Source organism: Drosophila persimilis, unplaced genomic scaffold (genome assembly GCF_003286085.1).
Source record: "Drosophila persimilis strain 14011-0111.01,24,50 unplaced genomic scaffold, DperRS2 tig00000520-arrow-pilon, whole genome shotgun sequence".
Lineage (NCBI taxonomy): Eukaryota > Metazoa > Arthropoda > Insecta > Diptera > Drosophilidae > Drosophila > Drosophila persimilis.
In genome coordinates this window covers 4,336,962-4,357,977 of record NW_020825317.1, presented here as the reverse complement: position 1 = coordinate 4,357,977, position 21,016 = coordinate 4,336,962, and the positions used below count along the sequence as shown (strand labels likewise).

The window sequence follows — 21,016 nt, the reverse complement described above, 5'->3', positions numbered from 1 at the left end:
GGTGTTGTGTTAGTGAGATAGCCCAAAGTGTGCTCAAACACGTCAGCCAGGGTAACGTTCGTTCGGTACGCCCATAACGCAGTCCAACGCGACCGGCTGAGCAAACACGATGGATACGAACAAGTCATTCGAACCAATTTGTTGGCATATCCATTCAATCATTCGTCAACTAAATTCATTGTCCGAACTGAACACGAAAAATGAGTTTAAGAATAAAAAAAGGAAACTAAATTCATTGCCCGATCTTAAGAAAAAAAATACAAAATGAGTCAAATAAATTAAAAGTGGGAGACTAAATTCATTGCCCTATCCCTCGACAACAGAGTAAAAAATTAAACAAAAAAAAAGGGGGGACATTTAATTCAAAGCCCCATTTCAAAGAAACACAGAAATAAGAAATAGAAGAAATAATAAAAGTAATTCTTTACAGATACAATTGGGATCCTTAGGACTTCCAGTACACAGGCAATCAAGGCAACACAGATTGAATATCGACTTACACAGCAACGCCGCACTCTTCGAGCACAACACCTACGCAAGGTACACATATCAAATATCACCATACACAGCGATCAGCATAATAGTTTTGCCACACACACATACAATTAAATAGTTTTTAAGGCACTTGAAATTTGAATAGACCTCTTAAAGTATACACTTTCAAAACTACATTTACAAAATATACATAAGATACAACACACACTCACACAATATTACACTACAGTCACTTACTCATCCCAAAGACCAGAAGATAGAATCAAACTAATCAAAAACTAACAATACCTGAGAGATAGTAGAGCAGACAGGGCAGGAAATCTCTTGGTTAGAACATCCACTCAGCATGACTTCAACATCAAGTTCCCCCCCACCAAATCAAAACGCCAATATGATTAGCCCAATAGATTTTTTTGCATCCATGAGGATCCCCGATGCAATCAGATTTCTTCCGTCTTACGATGGAAATTCAAAAACTCTGTCAGATTTTATAAGCAACGTCGAAGAAATTCTCCTCCTTATTAGAGGCACCGACCAAACACCGTATGGTAAAGTGCTTCTTAGAGCGATTAGAAACAAGATCGAAGGTAAAGCAAATGATGCAGTTAATGCTGCAGGTGCTACCTTGAGTTGGGACGAGATTAAAGAAGTTCTTATATGGCATTTCTCTGATAAAAGAGACGAACCAACTCTCATGTACGAATTACATAGGCTATCGACGAAAGGGCTATCAATTCAAAGATTGTACGAACAGATCACCGAACTAAAACTGACATTATTTCGACTCACCGAAGCCAAAGAAACTGAACCGACACGTATTAAAACAAAAAAGGAGCTAGTTAAAGACTTATGTCTCAATGAATTCCTAAGAGGGATCAGAGGACCACTAGGGCCAACTATTAAGGCTATGAACCCCAAAACACTACAAGAAGCGTACGAAGCAGCTATCAAAAAAAGGGAAATATATTACCTAGAAAATAGGAAGAAACAGGAAAGAGGACTATTCACTGACAAACCACGAACGTCAAATTATAACCAAAGGAACGATTTTAACCGCCCTGACAACAACACAATGATAAATAATACACGAAGCCCTGACCAACGATATTACAACCAATACAGGGAACCAAGAAGGAATATGCCGGCTATTATGCCAAAAGAAGAAAGACAGCAATACAAAAGATGCTACAACGACAAGAACAAAAAAGACCTACAAAATTTTGAAGAAGTCCAAGACAGTGACCAGCAAATAGAATTACATAACATTAACGATGATGCAATTTTTCGGCAGAAAGCCTCGAAGAACCGACGGTCTACTTAAATAAAGCTTATGGGACAATTTTCCCTTGTATCGCTATTAACGTAGGAAGAAAGAGCGCATTAAAATTTTTGACAGACATGGGAGCCGAACGTTCCTTTATAAGACCACTAGTAATTTACAATAGAGATCAAATAAAATTACCCTACCCAATTTCCATCAAAACAGCACTGAACGTACAACCAAAAAAATGCAAAACCCATATTCCCCTATCGCGGAGTTCAACGACAACACTATATTTTCACCATTACTGTAAATTTCCATTCACTATTCGATGGATTAATTGGTATGGATATTCTTAAACATATCAAAGCTGTTGTAAACAGAAAAAAACTGTATTCCTACAACAATCTTCCAAACAGACTTGTGTACTAAATACAACAAATCTTCGGGTACACATTCGATGGAGGAAAATTCTAAAACTATTTTAAAGATCAAAGAACCGGATTTTTTCATTCCGAACAAAGACAGATCAAAACAGATCTAATTAAAGTATAACGAACAGAAAAATCGATCCTTTACCAACGTTTTTAAACAAATACTCAAGACAATAAACGACATTCCGGTATATAAAATACCATTTGATACAGCCAACCAGAAATTCAGGAAATCCAAAAAAAACTTTCTAAAATGCAGAAAGCACACCAGTTTTCCTATTATCAAAGAAATTTTACGCAACAAAAACCAAGAAATGGGGACTAGTAATATATTACAGGAAGCTTAACGAAAAAACTATTAAAGAAAAACATCCTATGCCTGTAATTAATGAAGTTTCTTGATAGCACAGCCAGAGCTCGACACGAATCAGAATTTTTAAAGAAAGAAATCGAATACTTAGGGCACATAGTTCCAGATAAAAGAATTAAACCAAACCGAAATTAACTTTCTGCCATCAGGGTATTCCCAATTCCAAAGAACAAAAAGGAAGTAAAATCCTTCTTAGGCCTGTTAGGATATTACAGAAGATTTATTAACGATTTTGTAAAGATTACCAAACCTAATAATAATAATATAAAGAATATTCTTAAGATTCGAAAATATGTTTCATATAATAATAAGAATAATATTAAGCATACAAATGTAAAATGTTCAAGACTAGGAGAAGAGTTCATATGCGAAAGCCCAAAGAATAATGAAATAACCCAATACAAATGTCTACAAGGATTATTTCAAGGAGTAAAGACGTCATGCGAAGCAACAAACATAACCGAAAGCGAATCAATTATGGAAGAAGAACAAGGCACAGTGGTACTAATCAACGCAGTCAACACCAAGGTCACACCATCATGGGATCAAGAAGCCATAATCAATGGGACAGAAACTATAAAATTCGAAAACTACACAATTAAGATCAACGATATCACCTATGGAGACAACACACTCGAATTGACCGAAGACATCAAAATTCAACTACCACTCGAAACTAACATAACAACAAACAGACCTATGGAATAGTTAAATCTACAAACGTTACACCTAAATTTCACGCAGGATAACGCCCCTATCATCGAAATAAGAGCAATAGCCAAAAACCATCTCATCTCTACATATAACATATTTGGCTGGGAGCCTAACCTGCACGGGCATTTTATTCATCAAAAGAAGAAAAGTAACCATCGACCTCCAATTTCATTCGGATTCCAGCTCCGTTCCGACCATACCTCCATTATGGCCCTCTCTTCAGTCTAGGTGGGGAGGAATAATCCCCTCGAAACCCATCGACGCTCCCCCGCCAAGCCCACACGTTTGGACTTAGCCTAACCCACAATATGTAGAACATTATCGCATCGAATGACACTGGTATAAACACAGGCGTCAGCACTAGGCAGGATGTGATTGCGACAGCCAAGAGCTCATCGTTCAAGAATGGTAAATAAGCTATTTTTGGAAATACAGAGTCAGCGACGTCCACAGAGGAAGACCAGCAACAATCATAAGAACGGCAAGACAAAGGTCATGCAGTCAGTCTTAATTGAGAATTAAAATCCAAGATATTGAGTTTGAAATAAAACATTTTGGATTTAACATTTAAACAAAGCTTATTTATTGGTAATCCGGAAACATCCTCCTCCTTCGAGAGAAAGAAAATCAGTCAGAACGTGTCGTCGGGCGCTGAGTAGCGACCAAAAATTGATTTGTTCGTTTTGGCTATAATAATGATCCGATCTGATCCAGATTGAGCAATCTGGTTGATATAATCATTCTCTATGATTTTGCACAGATTATTTTCACAGATTCTCACAGATTTTGACATATCACAGAAGTCTGGATACAAAATGTCGTTGCTCTAGCTTTTATAGTCTCTGAGCGCTCATATGGACGGACAGATGGACAGACACACTTGGCTGTATCAACTTGGCTATTGATGCTGATCGAGAATATATATACTTTATGGGATCGGAAACGCTTCCTTCTGGACGTTACACACATTCATTTTCCCCACAAATCTGAAACAAATCTAAATCTAAAATCTAAACTATACTCATCGGGTATAAGAACTCCCTCCCCTTGCAGTATTTGATGACAACTTTTCTCAAATTCGTGACTATTTTTGGCGGTGCACTTGCAAATAAACTTGATATCTGCAAAAACCAACTGACCAACTGTTACCAAAAGGCCCATTTCCCAAGCGAAAGAGAAGCACCAAGAGGCCAAAAAAACCATCGAGAACGTTTTGAGCCGCGGCAAAGGCCGGCACTCAGTCAGTATATACATATGTATGCGAGCTAATGATAAATGTAATTTGTACAATATATTATATATTAAGTTTAGTATTACTGATCATCAAAATATTTGCTGTGGAATGTGGAAGCGTATTCAAAATTCATAATTCATAGATTGGAATATCGTTGGAACAGGTGTTCAGGGAGACTATACTGAATAATAAAGTGTATTTCAAATTGTGTTTTTCTTATCGAACCGAAAAACTTACTGAACAACCTAGAAAAAGTGAGCCGTCACCGCCCTTTACTACTGATTTTCGATTTTGTATATGTTTGTATACATTTCACCACCTCTGAAATTGTGATCCATGCATTGAGTGTGGAATGGAGAACAGGCCATAGAATTTTTGCGTCATGAGTTGTCTGTGAAAGTGCTTGCTGGAAGAACAGAATTAAGAGTTTCATGCATACGGAATAGTCGAGATAGAATCAATATAGTAATATATTTAACTGCCATAGGAACGATGAAGTGTTGATGTGAAAAAATCAATAGCCTCTAAAATAATTTTGGATTGCGAATGAAAATGGTTACAAAGGTGTATCTGAAAAAAAAAACCTGTAAAATTCCTGTAAACAATATTCAGAAATCATTGGCTATAGCTGATTCGAATGCTGACTTACTAGGATCTAAAGAGCCGAAACCGAAGGAAAGACTTTTTAGTTTTTATCTGCACCAAAAGATTATACATTTTGCTCCCTGGTGTTATAAATATACTGAGTATATTATATCCTGGAGATGCTTCTGGCACTCTGATAGTCCTAAAGTATAATAGGCGATTTTCCGATGGAAAATTCCTTGAGTTGAACACCTTGTTGTTGTTCCTTCTTTTCTCTCTCTAGGGGAAATAGGGATCCTCTTTCTCTTCCTGGCTATATTTGAACTTTGCTGATCCCTCTGGTGATCCCTTCCATCCGTTGTGGTACTTGCCCACAAGAAGAAATGGTGGAAAAGAGAAAAAGCAAGAAATGATTTAACAACACAAAATGTTACCACATTCGAAATAACAACATGAACGATATGAAATGAAAAGTGAATGGTCGTTGTCGTCCGCTGCTGCTGCACTTTAATACCGATACCGAAGAAACCTCAACCTGCCACAACCTCACAGCCATTTCATTTTATTTCTGCCAGTTCCCGATCCCTACCTTATGGAGTGTGGAGTGTGAAGTGTGGGTAAAAATTAACAAAAATCAGGCGTAAAAGTCATAAATAACAAAAGCGATAATAAAACCCATGGCATGGTGGAACAACAATAACGATGAAATGGTATAATATTTAACGCTTTTTAATACACTTTGTCAGATGGTATTATTATTTTCCACACATGTTTGGGAACACATGGCTTTCGTATGCATTTAAAAATATGTTATGTATTCAAAAATTCTGATATTTACTGCTCTGTACGTGGTATGATATGGTTTCTGCTTGATTTCCCATATATGTATGTGCATACATACGTATGTATATATGTATGTAGATTCATCCAGTTAGAAAGGTTTTAAATTATATTTAATGGCTTTGGAAATTGGTATACTCCGTGATGGACTCATTTGATCTATTTAGATCCCTTTATCTATTAGCAAGGGTATTGAAGCCTTCGATAAATCAAGCTACTTTTTTCTCTGCCAATGTGTAAGACCCCCCTCTTGGCATCCAACCCTGGTGAACTTTTGTCCAAAGTTCGCACATAATTTGGCCAGCAGCAATCTACATTGATCGATGGAGATATCGATCAGTTATCGATAGCTAATGAGCAGAGCCATAAAGCACGCTCCATCTCTCTCTGCACCTGTCACAGCCATCCCCAGCGGAGGGAGGGAGGGCCTTCAAAAACTTATCTAATTTATTGTGCCAGAGATCTCCCTCCCTGCCCTTTTACCTTTCTTTTGTTTTGTGCTTGAATGAATTTGTCGACACATAAACATATAGAAAACACAGCAAAGATTCCAATGAAAGAAAAACGAGAATGACAAAAGAGAAATACATAGTGGGAAAGAGGGGCAGAGGGCTGGAGTTCAGAGTTGCGTAACTTTCACGCAGCTTTGACCCTGACGAAATCTCTATGAGATCTTGAGCATTTGGTTTAAGTCACAGTCACAGTCCAAGTCACGTCTCAGTGAGCGAATTCTGGCCGCTTCCGGATCTGGCCGGATGTGGCGGCTCAATTATGCTAATGAACGTGGGAGAACCCCCCACCCCCTCCATCCCGATAGCAGAAAAAGCCAGACAGACAGAATCATGGCTCTATCCCAAGCCTCAAGTTCATCTCAAGACCAGCGCAGTGGGGGCCCTATGCCTATGCCCATACCCATGCCCATGCACATGCACAGGCACATGCCCATCATTCCCAACATGTCCATCACTCCAGCTGTCATCCTTTCACTTTCCGAACTCCAGCTCCGACTCTGAACTGGGTCAGCGATAATGCCATAAGGATCAAATGCCACAACTGGTTGGCCGAATTATGCAACAGAGTTTGGCGGCAAGAGAGAGGATGATTAAGTGCGTTTTGACCATCCATCATGATCAGAGACAACCAATGGAGAGAGGATTACAGTGGAATGAGAAATCTCTGTGGAAAGATCTGCACTTGGAGTATCTAACTAGTGGATAATCTTTAAGTAGACCCATGAATGTTCTCTCCCTTTTTTCTGACACACTAATCGAATTATTCCGGAGGGAGAGTATGGTCTGGCATACTGATTAATGAATCCAAATTCACCAAAAAAACTCTCAGACTACGAATGGTATGTGGATATATCGCTTGGAATTTAGATTAGGTCAGTTTTTGGGGGTAAAACTTTCATCTTCTTTGGATCATGTTCCTAATTTTTGCTTTATTCGTTTAAACGAATATATGAAATCATAATCTTATGGAGGTCGTCTCTTCTCTCTATGTTGACGATATAAGGTTCATCATTTGGAATCGTGGGGAAAGATTTCGTCTTCTGTCTCATCTTTTAATTGAATAGAAGTCTATTCTCAGAAGTATTATCTCGATTTCTTTGCAGATTAGATTGGTAGATCCCTCGAACTGTGTGAAGGATCCCTTTTTAGGGGTATCAAACCAACAATCATCAAATCTCACCTAGATGGGGACCACTCAATTTCTCTTCTGCTGGTTGGTAAATGCAACACCAGCAGAAGTTCCACAAGCAATCGCTGGGATCGTTGGCTTCCAAGCTAATTGGCCATGCCACAGGCGTTGCAGAGCCATGGCACTCCACTCCCACAAAACACCACTATGCTGTCTGCTCTCCTCTCCTTTCTTTCCTTTCTCTCTATAGTTTTTATTATTGCTTTTTTTCTTGATATAGTTTCTCGCATCAATTCAAATCACAATTCAAAAAATTTCGAGCAAGCGAAATCCGTAATCAGAAAACGAGCTACGAGAAATCGTGAACCGTTGGATGTGCCCTGCATTTTAAGCATCTGGAATCTGTCCAGCTTTCCAGCTGCCGTCCTGAAAGGGCACTTCCACTTCTCATCCAAGAGAGAGTGGAAGGGGGCGTGGCAGCATTTACGTTTTCCATTTCGTTTTTTTATTATTTCGATATAAAAAAAATTACAATAGATTGTTGCGCTTAAAGCTCTTAAAAGTAGTTTAATAATTTAATGATATCCGTGGGTGGGCACGGGCGGCAGGTAGGTGGCCTCTGGCTCGAATATGGGCGTGGCCGAGTCCCCCGAGTGCCCTGGTGCACCGTACAGCACCTGGGGCGGGGGGGCCTGGTAGTCGTATCCTGACGAGGTTGGGGGCTGCAGATACTGATTGCTGGGCGTGGCATAGTCATAGCCAGACCCGGAGCTGGGCTCGTGCTTAGCCCCCAGGAAGGCGCTTGGCTTGAAGGGCGCCTTGGACAGCTCGTTCAAGGAAATATCATTGGAATGATGGTGGCCACCGCTGTTGGACAGGACATCGGTGTGCAGGGCCTGTGGCTTGTTGGCTGTGTAGCTAAAGTGGCCCAGACCCTTGTGGCCCAACGCATAAACGGGCGTCTGGTGCTCCTCCGCTGCCTGCTCTGCCTTGTGCTCCTGCTCTTCTAGCACCTGGACCTGCACTTGATCGGGCAGCGGGTGCTGTGGGTGTTGCTGATGCTCATAGCCGGGCAGCAGCGGAACTCCGTAGCTGCTCAGAGGCGGGGATTTGCCAAAGCCAATGCTGGGCGCATCGTAGCTGTAGCCGGAGGTCTCCTCTCCGCCCAGATGATGCTCCAGTGCGGGATGGGCTGATGGGGCGTGATGGGGATAGCCACCAAGCTGCGCCCCTCCATGGCTAAGGCTCAGGGCGTGGCTCAGACCCTGCTCCAAGGCGTGCTCCAGGGCGTGCCCGTGGTTGGATACGTGCTCCAGAGAATGCCCGTGGCTGGGTCCATGGCTCAGTCCATGACCGAATCCGTGATTGAAGCCGTGACCAGCCGAAGAGTGCTGGGAGGAGATTGCGTAGCTTGGACGGGCTCCTGCTCCTGATCCTCCGTGATGACTGCTGTGAGAGTACTCTGGACCGGCTACCAGATAGGTGCTGCTGGGCTTGTGGCCTCCCAGAAGATTCAGGTAGCCTCCTCCAACGCCTCCACCAGTGGATCCGTGGGAGGAGTACTTGTAGCCCAGTCCGGAGCCGGAGCCAGATCCTGATCCAGACCCGTGCCCCTGTCCGTATCCATGACTGTATCCGTAGCCGTGACCGTGACTTGGGCCGTGTCCGTGGTAGCTATGGCCATGTCCGGATGCAGATCCACCGCTCGTCTGCACAATGTAAGTCTCTACCTTGGGCCCCTGATGGTGGTGTCCACTGCCGCTGCTGCTGCTGATGTAGTGCGGCCTTCCATGGGAGGAGTGTCCTCCATAATGGTGTCCTCCGTAGCTCTCCAGAGTGGTATCCGCATGCCCGAAGTCGTAGCCGCTGTTGGACGAAAGCCCATTTCCGTGCAGAGTCGAAGCGTACCCGAAGCCCGAGTCGTAGGAGGAGGAGTGGGATGGACCGGGAGGCAGGTACTTGTGCGAGGGGCCGTGGTAGAGGCCACTGCCGAAGCTTAAGCCGGCATCTCGCTTCAGTTTGGTAGGCGTGGCGGATGGGGCAGAGGCCTGCTTAGCGATGGCATCGGTGGGGACGTCGGCATTGACGAGCAATGCGCAGCAGCAGCTGAACAGAGCCACAGCTAACGGGATTCTTCCAAACTGCATTCTCACGGGCACAATACAAAAAACAGCAGCAAATAAATTGCAAAAAAAATTAACAGTTATCCTTGGATTGGCTTGACTTGGCTCTCTATCTCTTTCTCGCGTATTCCACAAGTGTCGCGCGCAGCAGTAGCTAGCGCAATGTTGACGACCTCTGCGACGGCCAACCCTTTTATACGCGCTCTGCCTCGGCCGCTGCCAAAGCCCCAGCCACAGCCACGACTCCAACTTGGACAGCGGCTCAGCGCCAACTGCGACGCCAACTGCGCCGACGCGCAGCGATGCGAAAACAGTTTCTTCTCTCCTCTCATTCGCACTCTCTGTCGGCTGCGACTGCTTTGCATACGCAGACGCAGACGTACATATGTTTTCGGTTTCGAATTCGGCTTTGGTTTCTTCTGCGCTCTGCTTTGTGTCAGCCGCTGGCAGAGGGCGGACCGGAGGGGCACATCTACTCTCACTCTCGACGCACGCACTGTGGGATAGATATTGATTTGAATGTCTTATAGTATTCATAATGAGTGCTTACTGTAGTAGGAAGATGTAGTGGGGGTGCTGCTACTGTTCTATGGGTGTACTACACTACTCATTTTCGCTTATCCTCTTGAAATATGTGTTCCACTATTTTCAGTGATTTGTACCACTGTGCGGATTGGCGGAGACCCGACAGCGCCACTCAAGTTCAAGTGACACTTTTTCATATCACATGTCACGGGCTGCCCTTTGGCTCGCTCCCCTATACCCCACTGCACCCCTCCCTGCACGGGCAAGGTGTGTGTTTTCCCAAGTTCCCAGTGAGCCGCTCTGGTCCCTCCTCTCCCACAGCTGTCACACCCTTGCCAGAAAGGCAGCTCGGCTTATGCGCAAATTGCATTTAATTTACAGTTACTCGTACTACCTGTGCCGCAAAACGCCACTCTCCTCTCTCCACACTCCCTCTTCTCAATCCACACTCCATAATCCACTCTTCTCTCTTATCTCTCCACTCTTGTCTCCCGTTGTAATTGTTGGTGTTTTCAGCGAAGCAAATTTTAAAAGAGATTTGTTTTCGATTTTGCAATACGATGTACAGTATGCGGAACGGAAGGGGATCTTTGCGATTACGCCTCTATCGGAAGGAAGTTATAGATCTTATTAATTTCAAATTAAAATCTTTATTGTACAGACATATGTACATACATACATACATATGTATCTTTGAATACCAAAACATTTTGAATGAATATGATAAATTAATTATATCAATGATAAACAAAACAAACTGATCAGAGAATGTACATACATATCTCTTAAGCTCTTATGAGGCACTTCCTTATCCATCTGAAACTCCGATCCCGCTTCTGGAACCACTCTTCCGTGTGGCACACTCCAGGGTCCAAATTGATTGGCTGCCCTATACCTTACATATATCCCCCATGCTGAAAGATCATATTCGCTCTGCCCAGGTCGAACCTCGTGTACGAGGTTACAAATACCCTTTGCTTAGTACTCGTAGAAGTCCTCCCGAGAACGGAAACACTATACCGGATGCATATTTGTCCCTCTACGAATTCAGTGGCGCTCATCACTGAATCTGGGTGCATCATTAAACGGTCCTTAGATAAAAATTATTGAAGATATGAGAAATTACATTTCTGTGGCTACACAACCTCCTTTAACGTGCTTATTCATTCACCGTCTCTCTTTCTCACACACTCTTCATCGTGCGGTGTGCGCCCACTGGCGGAGGTGAGCAGCGGCCCTTGCCGCGGCTAACAGCGTTCCCGCTTCTTTCAAATATTATTTAACTGAGATCAGAAAAGCCATATTTAATATCTTTATACGGAAAAACTTGCTTGGATCAACGTACGAAAAGTAAATGTGCCTTAAATAGACCCATAAAATAATTTCCAAAGAGTATTCAGCACCTCGATCTCCCGCAGACTCTCCTATGGTTTTTGTGTGATTCTTCTGGTAGCTTCTCTGCCTCTTAGGCGGCGCTTTTGTCTCTTTTTGTGTGCCGTTTCTTTCGTTTCATCGTGGCGGGTCGTGTGCCACTGCGCGGCGCTTTTAGTTGATGTAATTGCCTGGCACCCGCTGCCCTTGCCACTGTCTCTGTCTCTGCCCCATCCGCCCCACCACCAGTTGGGTTACCACTTCTGTTGCGCGTTGCGCAATCGCACCACCAAGGTCACACCTGCCGCCATGTCGATCGAGATATAATTTCGCCGATTTGCGACTTGTGCGTCTTGTGCGTCTGGGCCCTCGTCGTCGTCGTAATTGAGGCATTTGAAAGCGGCAACAAATTGCCATAGATCCGACCAGATCCGCCCATGGTAAAAGTCGGCCACCAGACGCCTCTCCATCTTCCCCCTGCCATCTTCCCATCGCCCCTTCGGTGGGCGAGTCATCGCCAGAGATTACATGGCCAGAGATTGGATTGTGTGGGAAGACCTTTCGAATCGATTGTCTAACAGTGGCTTTTGGGTGGCTTCTACTTCTTTATTCGTGATTAATGATGGGGAACTCTATGATCTAAATATGTTGTACAGACGGCCAGGGGACAGGTAGACGAATGGTCCAACTCTTTCTATTTCTCTGGCTGGCTCCTCCAGAGATCCTCCTCCCGGATCCTCGTCATCGTCATCCGTGTAGCCCGAAAAGGGAGAGGGCCTGAAGGGCAGGCTGAACCTTCCCTGAACAGGCGGTCCTGTGTGGCCCAGGAACTGTATTTGTGGCGTGAACAGACCCTGCTTCAGCTCCTGTTCAGGCTCCAGTAGCTGCTCCTGCCTCTGCTCCCGCTCCCTCTCCCGCTGCACAGAAGGAAAGGTCTGAGGACCCGTGTAGCCGGGACTCAACTGCGAGAGTGGGGATTGCTGTGGAGTGGACGGCACCAGCGGACGCCAAGGCATGGAGTACAGCCAGGCAGGGTAGACGGCATGCAGCTGCTGCTGCCCCTGCAAGAGAGGTAGGCATCCGAGCAGAGCCAGGATGAGGGATGACAATGACATGCTGGCCATCGATCTCCCGGGCGAATGGTGGCCCTGGCCCTGACACCCAGGGGATATATATGGGCGGAATGACCGTTATCCGATAGCCATGGATCCGCTGAAAAGTGATATCTTTCTGGCACCGCTTCTTCCTCAGTGTTGCGCAACTTGGAATCCAATTCCCATTCCCATTCCCTTTCCCTTTTCATCTGTTTCCAGAGGTTCCCCCGCATCGATCCCCCCATCGATTTCCAGTTAATGACGCTCTCTCTCTCTCTCTCTCTCATCGTGCAGAAACATAATTCTTGTTAAATGATTTTTCGGCTCTTTGAGTTTGCGCAAATGATGTTGCAACATCCAAATTTGTTGCCTTCAGAGTGGCTTGATCAACAATCCATGTAACTGAGATCCACCGCCTTGCCCTGCCCTTCGAATGCCAAATTTTCCACATGAGGGCCTACAACTGTGGCACTGTTGTGACTCTGTTGCTGCCGGTGTGGCAGATGGGATCTATGCCATAGAAAATGGTATCACAAATACAGGCAGAAGTGCTTCCCTTTATCGTACAACAGTTGCAGTTGCAACCTAAAAGAAAGTCATCCGGTATTGCACTCCACTGGCACTGACAGTCCACTGTCCACTGTCCACTGTCCAGTGCCGCTGTCGCCCCTCAGCGACCGCTTTCGCACCACGGACAGCAACATTTCAATTTTTGATGACTCGACTTGATCGAAATCGAAGCATGAACATAACGAATAATGTGCCAAAAAGATTAACAGCACCAGGTAGCAGCAGTAGCAGTAAAAAAGATGGTAACGAAGGACGCCGAAGCTGTAGATACACTGTTTTTGGTTGTTGCTATAAGATATCGTCACTGTCATCCGATGTTTGAACAGATAAACCATTAAGACCATTAAGAGTATAAAGGGTACAACACATGGCAGCTACATATGTGAATCTGAAGCCTCTGATTGATTTAGCCTTTTATTGCTTCCCTTAAAAGTTATCCTTCGGAACCACATTTGTATTCATGTTCCTTGAAGATCGTTTCTATGATGATCTTGCAGCCAAAAGAAGCTTGTGTTATACATGGAAAACACATGAAATAGCCTTTTAATCTAAGTACGTATATGTACATATATCATGCCCTTTGCGTGACAAGTCTCTGGAAAGGTATAGCAGCGTCTCTTCGAGTTGTGAATGCATTATTTTTTCTTTACTGGCGGCCGGCGTTTGGCGGCTTCCTACTGCAGCTGCAAAGAAAGTTGACGCCGTGCCACAAAAATGCTGCTGTTTTTGTTATGATTTCTGCTGCAACGGTGCAACGAAACTATGGGACAGTGTGGGCGTCTGCCGGTCTGTCTGGTGTCTTGGTGTTTTGTTTGCTTTACCTTCACTTTTCCGCCTCTTTGCACACTCTTTTACCACACGTACCACAGCGGAAGCCCCCGAGAACCGAATCATCTCTAATTTGGATCTCTAATCGCCACATAATTCGCCACAGCAGCTGCCGCAAACAGCAGGCACTGGCATTAATGTGGGCAAATTACAAAATTCTGGCAATTAGTTTGCCAGAATCCGGATTGACGGTGGGAATCCGCGTAATCAAATTAGCCATGCTCGCATTTTGGCCAACAGACTCCAAGGTCCAGAGCCCCCCATTTGGTGACGCCATCATTCTGCTCATGACATAATTTATTGAATTAAATAGTACAAAAAAAAAGGTAGTTAAAAGGTAAATTCCTGTTCAAACTAAATGCATTTCAGGTCTAAGAAAGGCAGAAGTAGAAGTCCAGGGAAGTTATGGAACAAGATGCTCAGACTAGGGATCTTATGGCATGCGATGGATCCCAGTGAGTCGTCAGGGGATGAAGGATGAGGACTATCTATAGTAGGGCGGCTGGAACTCGCGGCTGGGATGGCTCAAGGAGTTCTGGAAGGAGTAGGACGGATTCGAAGAGTGAATGGATGGGTTCGAGGGGTGAACGGCTGGGTTAGACGAGTGGCTGCTGGAACCTGGGGATTGGTTGGAGGAGAAAGCAAAGGCACTTTCCGAGTACTGACGATTTCCTGAGCTATGAGACTGCTGTTGCTGCTGCAGCTGCTGGGGCCACTCCCGCTGCATGGTATGGGACGAAGGCAGCTCGTAGGAGTGCGATTGCATCTGAACATAGCCCTGACTCTCCTGTTGCCGGGGAGAGCCCCCCAACAGCTCCTCATGCCGCTGACCTTGGACCTGGCCAAGTGGCTGGTGGCTGGAGGGCTGGACAGTGTTGAAAGGAACCCGCTGGTAGGCCTCTGGCAGGGATTGGCTCAGTAGGCGAGTGTCGAGAGCATCCAATCCAATGAAGCGATCTTGGTCCGAATAACTAGAAAGAGTATAAGCTGGAACAAGCTTGATATCGCGGGCAGGAGCAGCAACAGTTTTATGGCTGGTGGCATGTGCGAGAGCCGAAGGAAATCTATCAGAATTTTGGGCCAAATCGGATGGCTGCCAATGGACGCCCTGCTGTTGCTCCTGTTGATCGTGGTGCTCTTGCTGATGGTGTGGCTGCTGCTGATGTTGCCCTTCACGATGTTGCTCATGCTGAAAGCCTTGCTCATGAGATGGTTGCCAGGATTCAGCTCTCTGATCATGTGGCTCCTGCTGGAGAAGGCCTTGTTGATGATGTTGTCCCGGCCTGCCATGCTGCTCGGGAGCGTATTCCACTTCTTGGTGGCCTTGGTGATGATGTGATTGGGACTGCTGCTGGTGGTACTGCTGCTCCTGGTGCTGCTGGAAGCCTTGATCCTGTCCAAGTCCCTGAGATGACTGCCAGGGCTCACCTATCTGTTGGTGATTTTGCTGTTGTCCAAACTGTTGCTTCTGCTTCCAGGAGTGCTCTTCTTGTCGATGCTGCTCGTGTCCCCCGTAGTACTGGTTGTTGTAGGGACCGTTGTAGCCATGCTGCTGTTGATGATTGGCCCCATGAGAGTGCTCCAGGGATTGTGGAATTTGATTGCCGTGAGATCCATGAGATTGCCAGGGCCCAGTGATGATGCCCGCTTCAGTGCTGGGCGGCCCCTGGGCGGGCAGGTACTTGTGGGCGGGTCCGTTGTAGCGGTATCCGTTCCGGTTGTGGTTGAACAGCTGCTGATTCCTGCCCGGCTGGACGACGGCCTGGACAGTGGTCGCTGCAAGTGCGGCGCTGAGAAGGAGGAACTGCAACAAGACCACAAGAGAAGCTGTAGGAGGAGCCAAAACGATGCAGGATCAAAGCGTTGCACTTACCACGCGGAGCTTCATCTTTGGGGCGGCTGGTCGAGTGGCGAGCGAGCAATGGCAAAGCCGAGTCACGCCAAATACGTTTTATAGCATTACTACGAGTAGGTCTAGGTCCGACATCAATTCAAACGATCTCTTGTCAAATCAGCGCGTGAGCGTTGGCCAAAATTCGAGTACACCAAAAAAAAGAGTACAATTGTGGGATGATGAATGCTGTTTGTGCCGATAGCTGCCAGTTTCTCACGTAATATCTAAAGCTAGCAACAGCTTACTTACAGATGTGCCAATTAGTTATTCCATCTTTATCTAGAAGTGCATTCTGATACGGAAATGTGGCGTAGATATGAAATTGAGTACAAATTCGGGAATGGTTGAGGGGCCTGGACTTTTACTTTTCGACGAGGCTGAAGCTGGAATCTGCGGTGGTCGTAGGCGGTCATCTCATAATTGTACGCAAAAATATTTTACTATTCCACACACAAACACATACGCACAGATATGATATGAGCGCGAAACACCGAGCAAAACAAAACGCGAATCATGAAGCAAAAGGGAAATCAGATTCAATGCCGATTGATGGGCCCACTGGGCCACTGGGCGCATGGGCAGCACTGGCAGAAAGTGGGCAAGGCGGTATTTTTATGGATATTTCCGCGCAAGGCCATCGATGGCACTATCGATAATATCGATGGAATTGATCGACCGTCCATACATCGTGTTGGGAGTAAAAATATGAATTCAAAGTCTCTAAAATTATCTAAGTACAAAAGGGTAAAAAGACTGGAAATCAATCTCTTACGAAAACCTCCTATAACAAAATCAAAGACAAAAAAAATTATTTGTTAAAACTGAAAAAGTCTCTGGAGGGAAAGACTTATAAGAGGAAATCACGAGCCGAAATTATGATAAATCAATTTTTACTGGAAGCGGAAAAGCATTGAGTTTATTTTATTTATTTATAATTACTTATGAGGCTTTTGATGGAAATGTCTATATAAGTAAAGTTGTTGCATCTATATTACTCGCATTATTTTTGCGTTAGTTTTAGCGATTGTTCTCGTAATTGATGATGAGTAATGGTCGTATTCCCTTATGCTTCCAGACCAATCTAATCTGAAAGGCAATGATGGTTGGTTGGCACACGAACACGCACAGCTGATTCAAAGTATGAAATCTCTGTCGGTGTCTCTGCCGCTGCGCCGCTGCGATCTGGTAAAAGATCGACTACGAATCCAGTGGAAGTTTTTGCCACCAGGAAAGTTCAGGAGGTTGCTCATCTAACGAATCGAGCACACGATGAGACTAACTTATTCGTTGACAGATCGTCCACGGTAAGTTCCAGAAGTGTCTTGGCGAGCAGGGAAGCAATAGACACCCTAAGCACGACAAAGTCAGTGCGGATCAATTGGGTTCCCAGCCACCAAAGCATCGAACGGAACGATGCAGTGGACGTTCTGCACGAACATAAGATCTGAGAACGAGAATCAAACCATACCATTGGAAGAGTGGAGGTTTATTTGCATTTCGTCCAAAAATTGTTGTTTTTTGTGACCGCGACGGACGGATCGATCATTCGATCTCAATCCAATAGTTATTACTGTGCGACAGTGCATGGATAGTTCACATCCTCATTCTTCGATTAGGCAAATATACGTACTCACAAAATTGAGTACTGAGCACTTTCATAATATTCAATCGGCACTTGCAGCTCTGATATCTCAAACATTTGATGGGTTGCAAAGAGAATTGTATAGCCTTTTATAAGATTTTGTATTTGTGTCGATACAATGGCTATATTGTCCTAATAATCCAGTCCCGTTTGAACGCGTCATAAATGATCTGCTAGAGAAACTTTGGTTTTGCATTCATCGTTGAACAGAGCTGACAATCCGAAGTTGAAGCGTACATTGGAGCCCCTTAAATTCGAAAATCTGCTGATTTTTCCGGCTAACCTTCCTTACTGTGCAGGGAAAACACTTTCCAATTTCGCATTTAGTATTTGTTTATTACTGGGTAATTTGTTTGCGCTTTTCTAGTATGCTGACAAGCACCGGTTTTGGGTCCCGGGTCTGGGCAGCTGGCCGTAAAATAAATAATCATAAAATACTTAGAGTAACTAACAAAAAAAATACATTCAACAATCAACAAAATGTTGCATAAAATCAGCTATGAGAGGGGGGACTGGGGGCGAACTACTTTTTGGGTGGGGGCCTCAGGGCGAGGCTGGCCTCCAGATCGCCACCCGCACTGGCGGCGCTCGTCCGCAGCTGCTTCTTGCCCGGAATCGGGTGGACATTGCCACCGCCGCCGCTGGAGCCGGCTCCGCTGCCGCCCCGCTTGCCACGCTTGCCACCGGCGGGCAGCGTCCCTCCAGAGGAGCCCTTGTACGTGTGCTGGTAGCCGTAGCCCTCGGGATTATTGTTGAACTTAGGGCTGTAGCTGTCGTACTCAAGGCTGGTGTTGATCCCACCAACCTGACCCTGACCCTGGCCCTGCCCTTTGTGCTGGCCCTTGCCATGTGCATGGGCATGGGCGTGGGCGTGGCTGTGGCCGAGTGGGTGGCCGTGTGTGTGGACCAGTCGGAGCGGCTGCTCTGGCCAGGGTTCATGCTCCTCCTCGTACTTGGACCCCAGCGGCTCCTTCTTAAGCAGATAGGGATAGGGATTGACTATGGGGTAACCGTCCTCCTGGGACTGAAGCTGCAGCTGGAGCTTGGCCTGCTCCCGTTCCTCGCGCTCTGACTCCGGATCCGGCTCAGCAAAGTAGCCCGTGTAGCCCTTGTAGTCCGGATGGAGGTCTCCGGCGGCCGACTTTAGCTTTTGACGGTACTCGTGGATCGCCCGCTCCGCTTCTGGGTCGTGTCGCACTTTTTCGCCTTTAAACGGCAGCGAGTTAATGTCGTGGTAGATCTCAGAGTTGAAATACAGCTTGTGGGGCTTCCCGCCGGATCCCCGGGTATGCTGATGGTGGTGTTGCAGCTGTTGGTCTTCCCCCGTCTCACGCTCCCGCTCACGTTCCCGCTCCCTTTCCCGCTCGGACCCACTGACCACATGGGACAGATCGAACTCTTCGATATTCTTGAGGGCAGCGCCATGGTCAAAGTGCTCCGTGCTCTTCAGGGGCAGCGTGTACGGCTTGGAGACCGTTTTCACGGTGGCCGTCTGAAGCGGTGCCCGCGTCTTGATCTTGTAGATGAACTCGACATTGGGACTGAGCTCGTCTACGGGTAGATCGGGCGCTTGGTAGGCGGTCTCCGTCTCGGACTGGAAGTGCTGCACTTGGGGCTTTGACTGGGCGTGGGAGTGCGACTGTGGCTGCGAGTGCGACGGGGAGTGGGACTGAGACTGGGACTGGGGCTGGGAGTGCGACTGGGAGTGGGAGCTCGAGTGGAGATGGGGATGAGCCTTGGTCTGGTGCTGTTGCTGATGATGGTGGTGCGCCGCCACCTGACCGCCAGAGGGATGATGTTGGTGGTAAGACGACGATTGCTGGCGACCCTGTCCCGGCGGCGGAGTGTACTTCGGTCTCACCGTGCTGCTGCTGTAGCGCTTCTCATCGGAAATCGAGGAGATCGACGAGGACGCAGAGGTTGCTGAGGAGGAGGATGGAGCCGCCGAGGACACAGAAATGGAGGCGGATGCCGGCTTGTAGTAAGTTTTGATGAGCGGCGGTGGCATCGACTGCGGCTGCTCCTGGGGCGTGCTCAGAATCTTGCCCTCTGCCTCCAGCTCTTTCATGTACTTGATCACCGACTTCTCGATTTGCTTCATGATCTCCGACTTGGGTATCTCCGTGGAGGCGGACACCCGCACCTTCTCCTCGGCTTCCGCTTCGAGGTTGCGGTACAGCTGCGGCGGCGGATACGGAACATAGTTGTAGTATTTTGTGCGATACTGCCGCTCGATCTCCCCCGTTTGGGGCTGGGACTGGATCGACGGATCTCCCTGTTCGTAGAGCTCGTAGCTGCGGGTCACGGGCTCCTTCTCGTACACTGGAGCGGGAGCCTGCTGCGCCTGAAGCTCCTTCTGCAAGTGCAGCTCCAGGAGTTCTCGTTCCCGTTCCACATCCCTCTGCGGCTGCTCTGATGAAGCCTTGGGCTCCTTTGGGGCCGCCTGCGATTGCGTTAGGATCTGTGGCTGTGGCTGCTGGATCTGTATCTGTGGCTGTTTGTAGGCCAGCTTAATAGCATTGGCCACATACTCGGCGGCACTCTGCGAATCCTCCAGCGTGATCGTATCCTGATGGTTCATCGAAGCTGCTGCTGCTGCTGCTGCTGCGGATGCTGCTGCTGATGGCCCAGAACCCACCCGAATTCCACTTGCAACTGCCGCTGTGGTCGTGCTCAGACTGCTGGGATACAGAGTCTCAGGTTCGGGTCGCACCAGATTCAGTTCCACCTGTCCGTAGGCATAATCTGGGAAAGGGGGAGAGGGTTTCAGGTGTTTTTGGTTTCAGTGCTGCAGCGGCCTTTAATTGAAATCTGTTTTTCGCGCCTCTCTCTGGCACTCACCTTTGTTGGGCGTCTCTTTGGATCTGCTGTGGAGCACTGAATGGCTGGACCCTCGCCTGGTGTGGGTGCGTCCTGCGAGGGCCAGCTGATCCGGCACAGAGTCCTCCACCAGGGTCAGACCCCCTCCACCTCCTCCTCCGGAGCGGCGGCGGCTGTGGCTGTGCCCCGAAGTTCCTGTGGTGACGGACACAGCGCTACACAGTGTTGACATCTGCAAGGGAGAGGTGCAAAAGGGGCTGATCAATTTCACGGCAAATTGTCATCGAAATGCATCGGAAAAGTGCTCCAATTTGTTGTGTATACACTCATTTTCCAATTAAACTAATTAAGTCTACTATATTTTTAGCGTATTTACTTTCGCTTTTGTCGATCATGGAGGGGTAGGGAGGGAAAGACGGAAAGGAGGCAAAGAGACAAAGAGGGGGGGTGGTGTAACAACAGGGTGATTGCAATTTCTAAATGATTGCTCTCGCTCTCTTAGGTTCAATGGCCCAAAGATCGTTGGTCGATTCAATGGAGGATGGTGGATGGAAAATGGAGATGTTGTGGCAGAG

The 21,016-nt window shown here is 46.5% G+C and overlaps 4 protein-coding genes across 4 annotated transcripts; all 4 read right to left on the bottom strand.

Moving 5' to 3' along the window:
- Window positions 1-8,120: 8,120 nt before the first annotated feature.
- Window positions 8,121-9,773, bottom strand: LOC6596673 (hornerin). Its single transcript, XM_002021940.2, has one exon. The coding sequence runs from the start codon at window positions 9,719-9,721 to the stop codon at window positions 8,150-8,152; it is 1,572 nt and encodes a 523-aa protein (XP_002021976.1). The 5' UTR covers window positions 9,722-9,773; the 3' UTR covers window positions 8,121-8,149.
- A 2,452-nt stretch (window positions 9,774-12,225) lies between these two features.
- Window positions 12,226-12,708, bottom strand: LOC113566102. Its single transcript, XM_026990155.1, has one exon. It carries the CDS (start codon window positions 12,706-12,708, stop codon window positions 12,226-12,228), a length of 483 nt encoding a protein of 160 aa, XP_026845956.1.
- Window positions 12,709-14,375: 1,667 nt separating this feature from the next.
- Window positions 14,376-15,985, bottom strand: LOC6596674 (sex-determining region Y protein). Its single transcript, XM_002021941.2, has 2 exons — window positions 15,959-15,985; window positions 14,376-15,889 (listed from the first exon to the last, which is right to left on the bottom strand). The coding sequence occupies exons 1-2, from the start codon at window positions 15,971-15,973 to the stop codon at window positions 14,570-14,572; spliced, it is 1,335 nt and encodes a 444-aa protein (XP_002021977.2). The 5' UTR covers window positions 15,974-15,985; the 3' UTR covers window positions 14,376-14,569.
- A 1,960-nt stretch (window positions 15,986-17,945) lies between these two features.
- LOC6596675 (bromodomain-containing protein 4B) lies at window positions 17,946-20,673 on the bottom strand. The gene is made up of 2 exons (XM_026990123.1): window positions 20,463-20,673; window positions 17,946-20,366 (listed from the first exon to the last, which is right to left on the bottom strand). Exons 1-2 carry the CDS (start codon window positions 20,671-20,673, stop codon window positions 18,145-18,147), a joined length of 2,433 nt encoding a protein of 810 aa, XP_026845924.1. The 3' UTR covers window positions 17,946-18,144.
- Window positions 20,674-21,016: the final 343 nt, after the last annotated feature.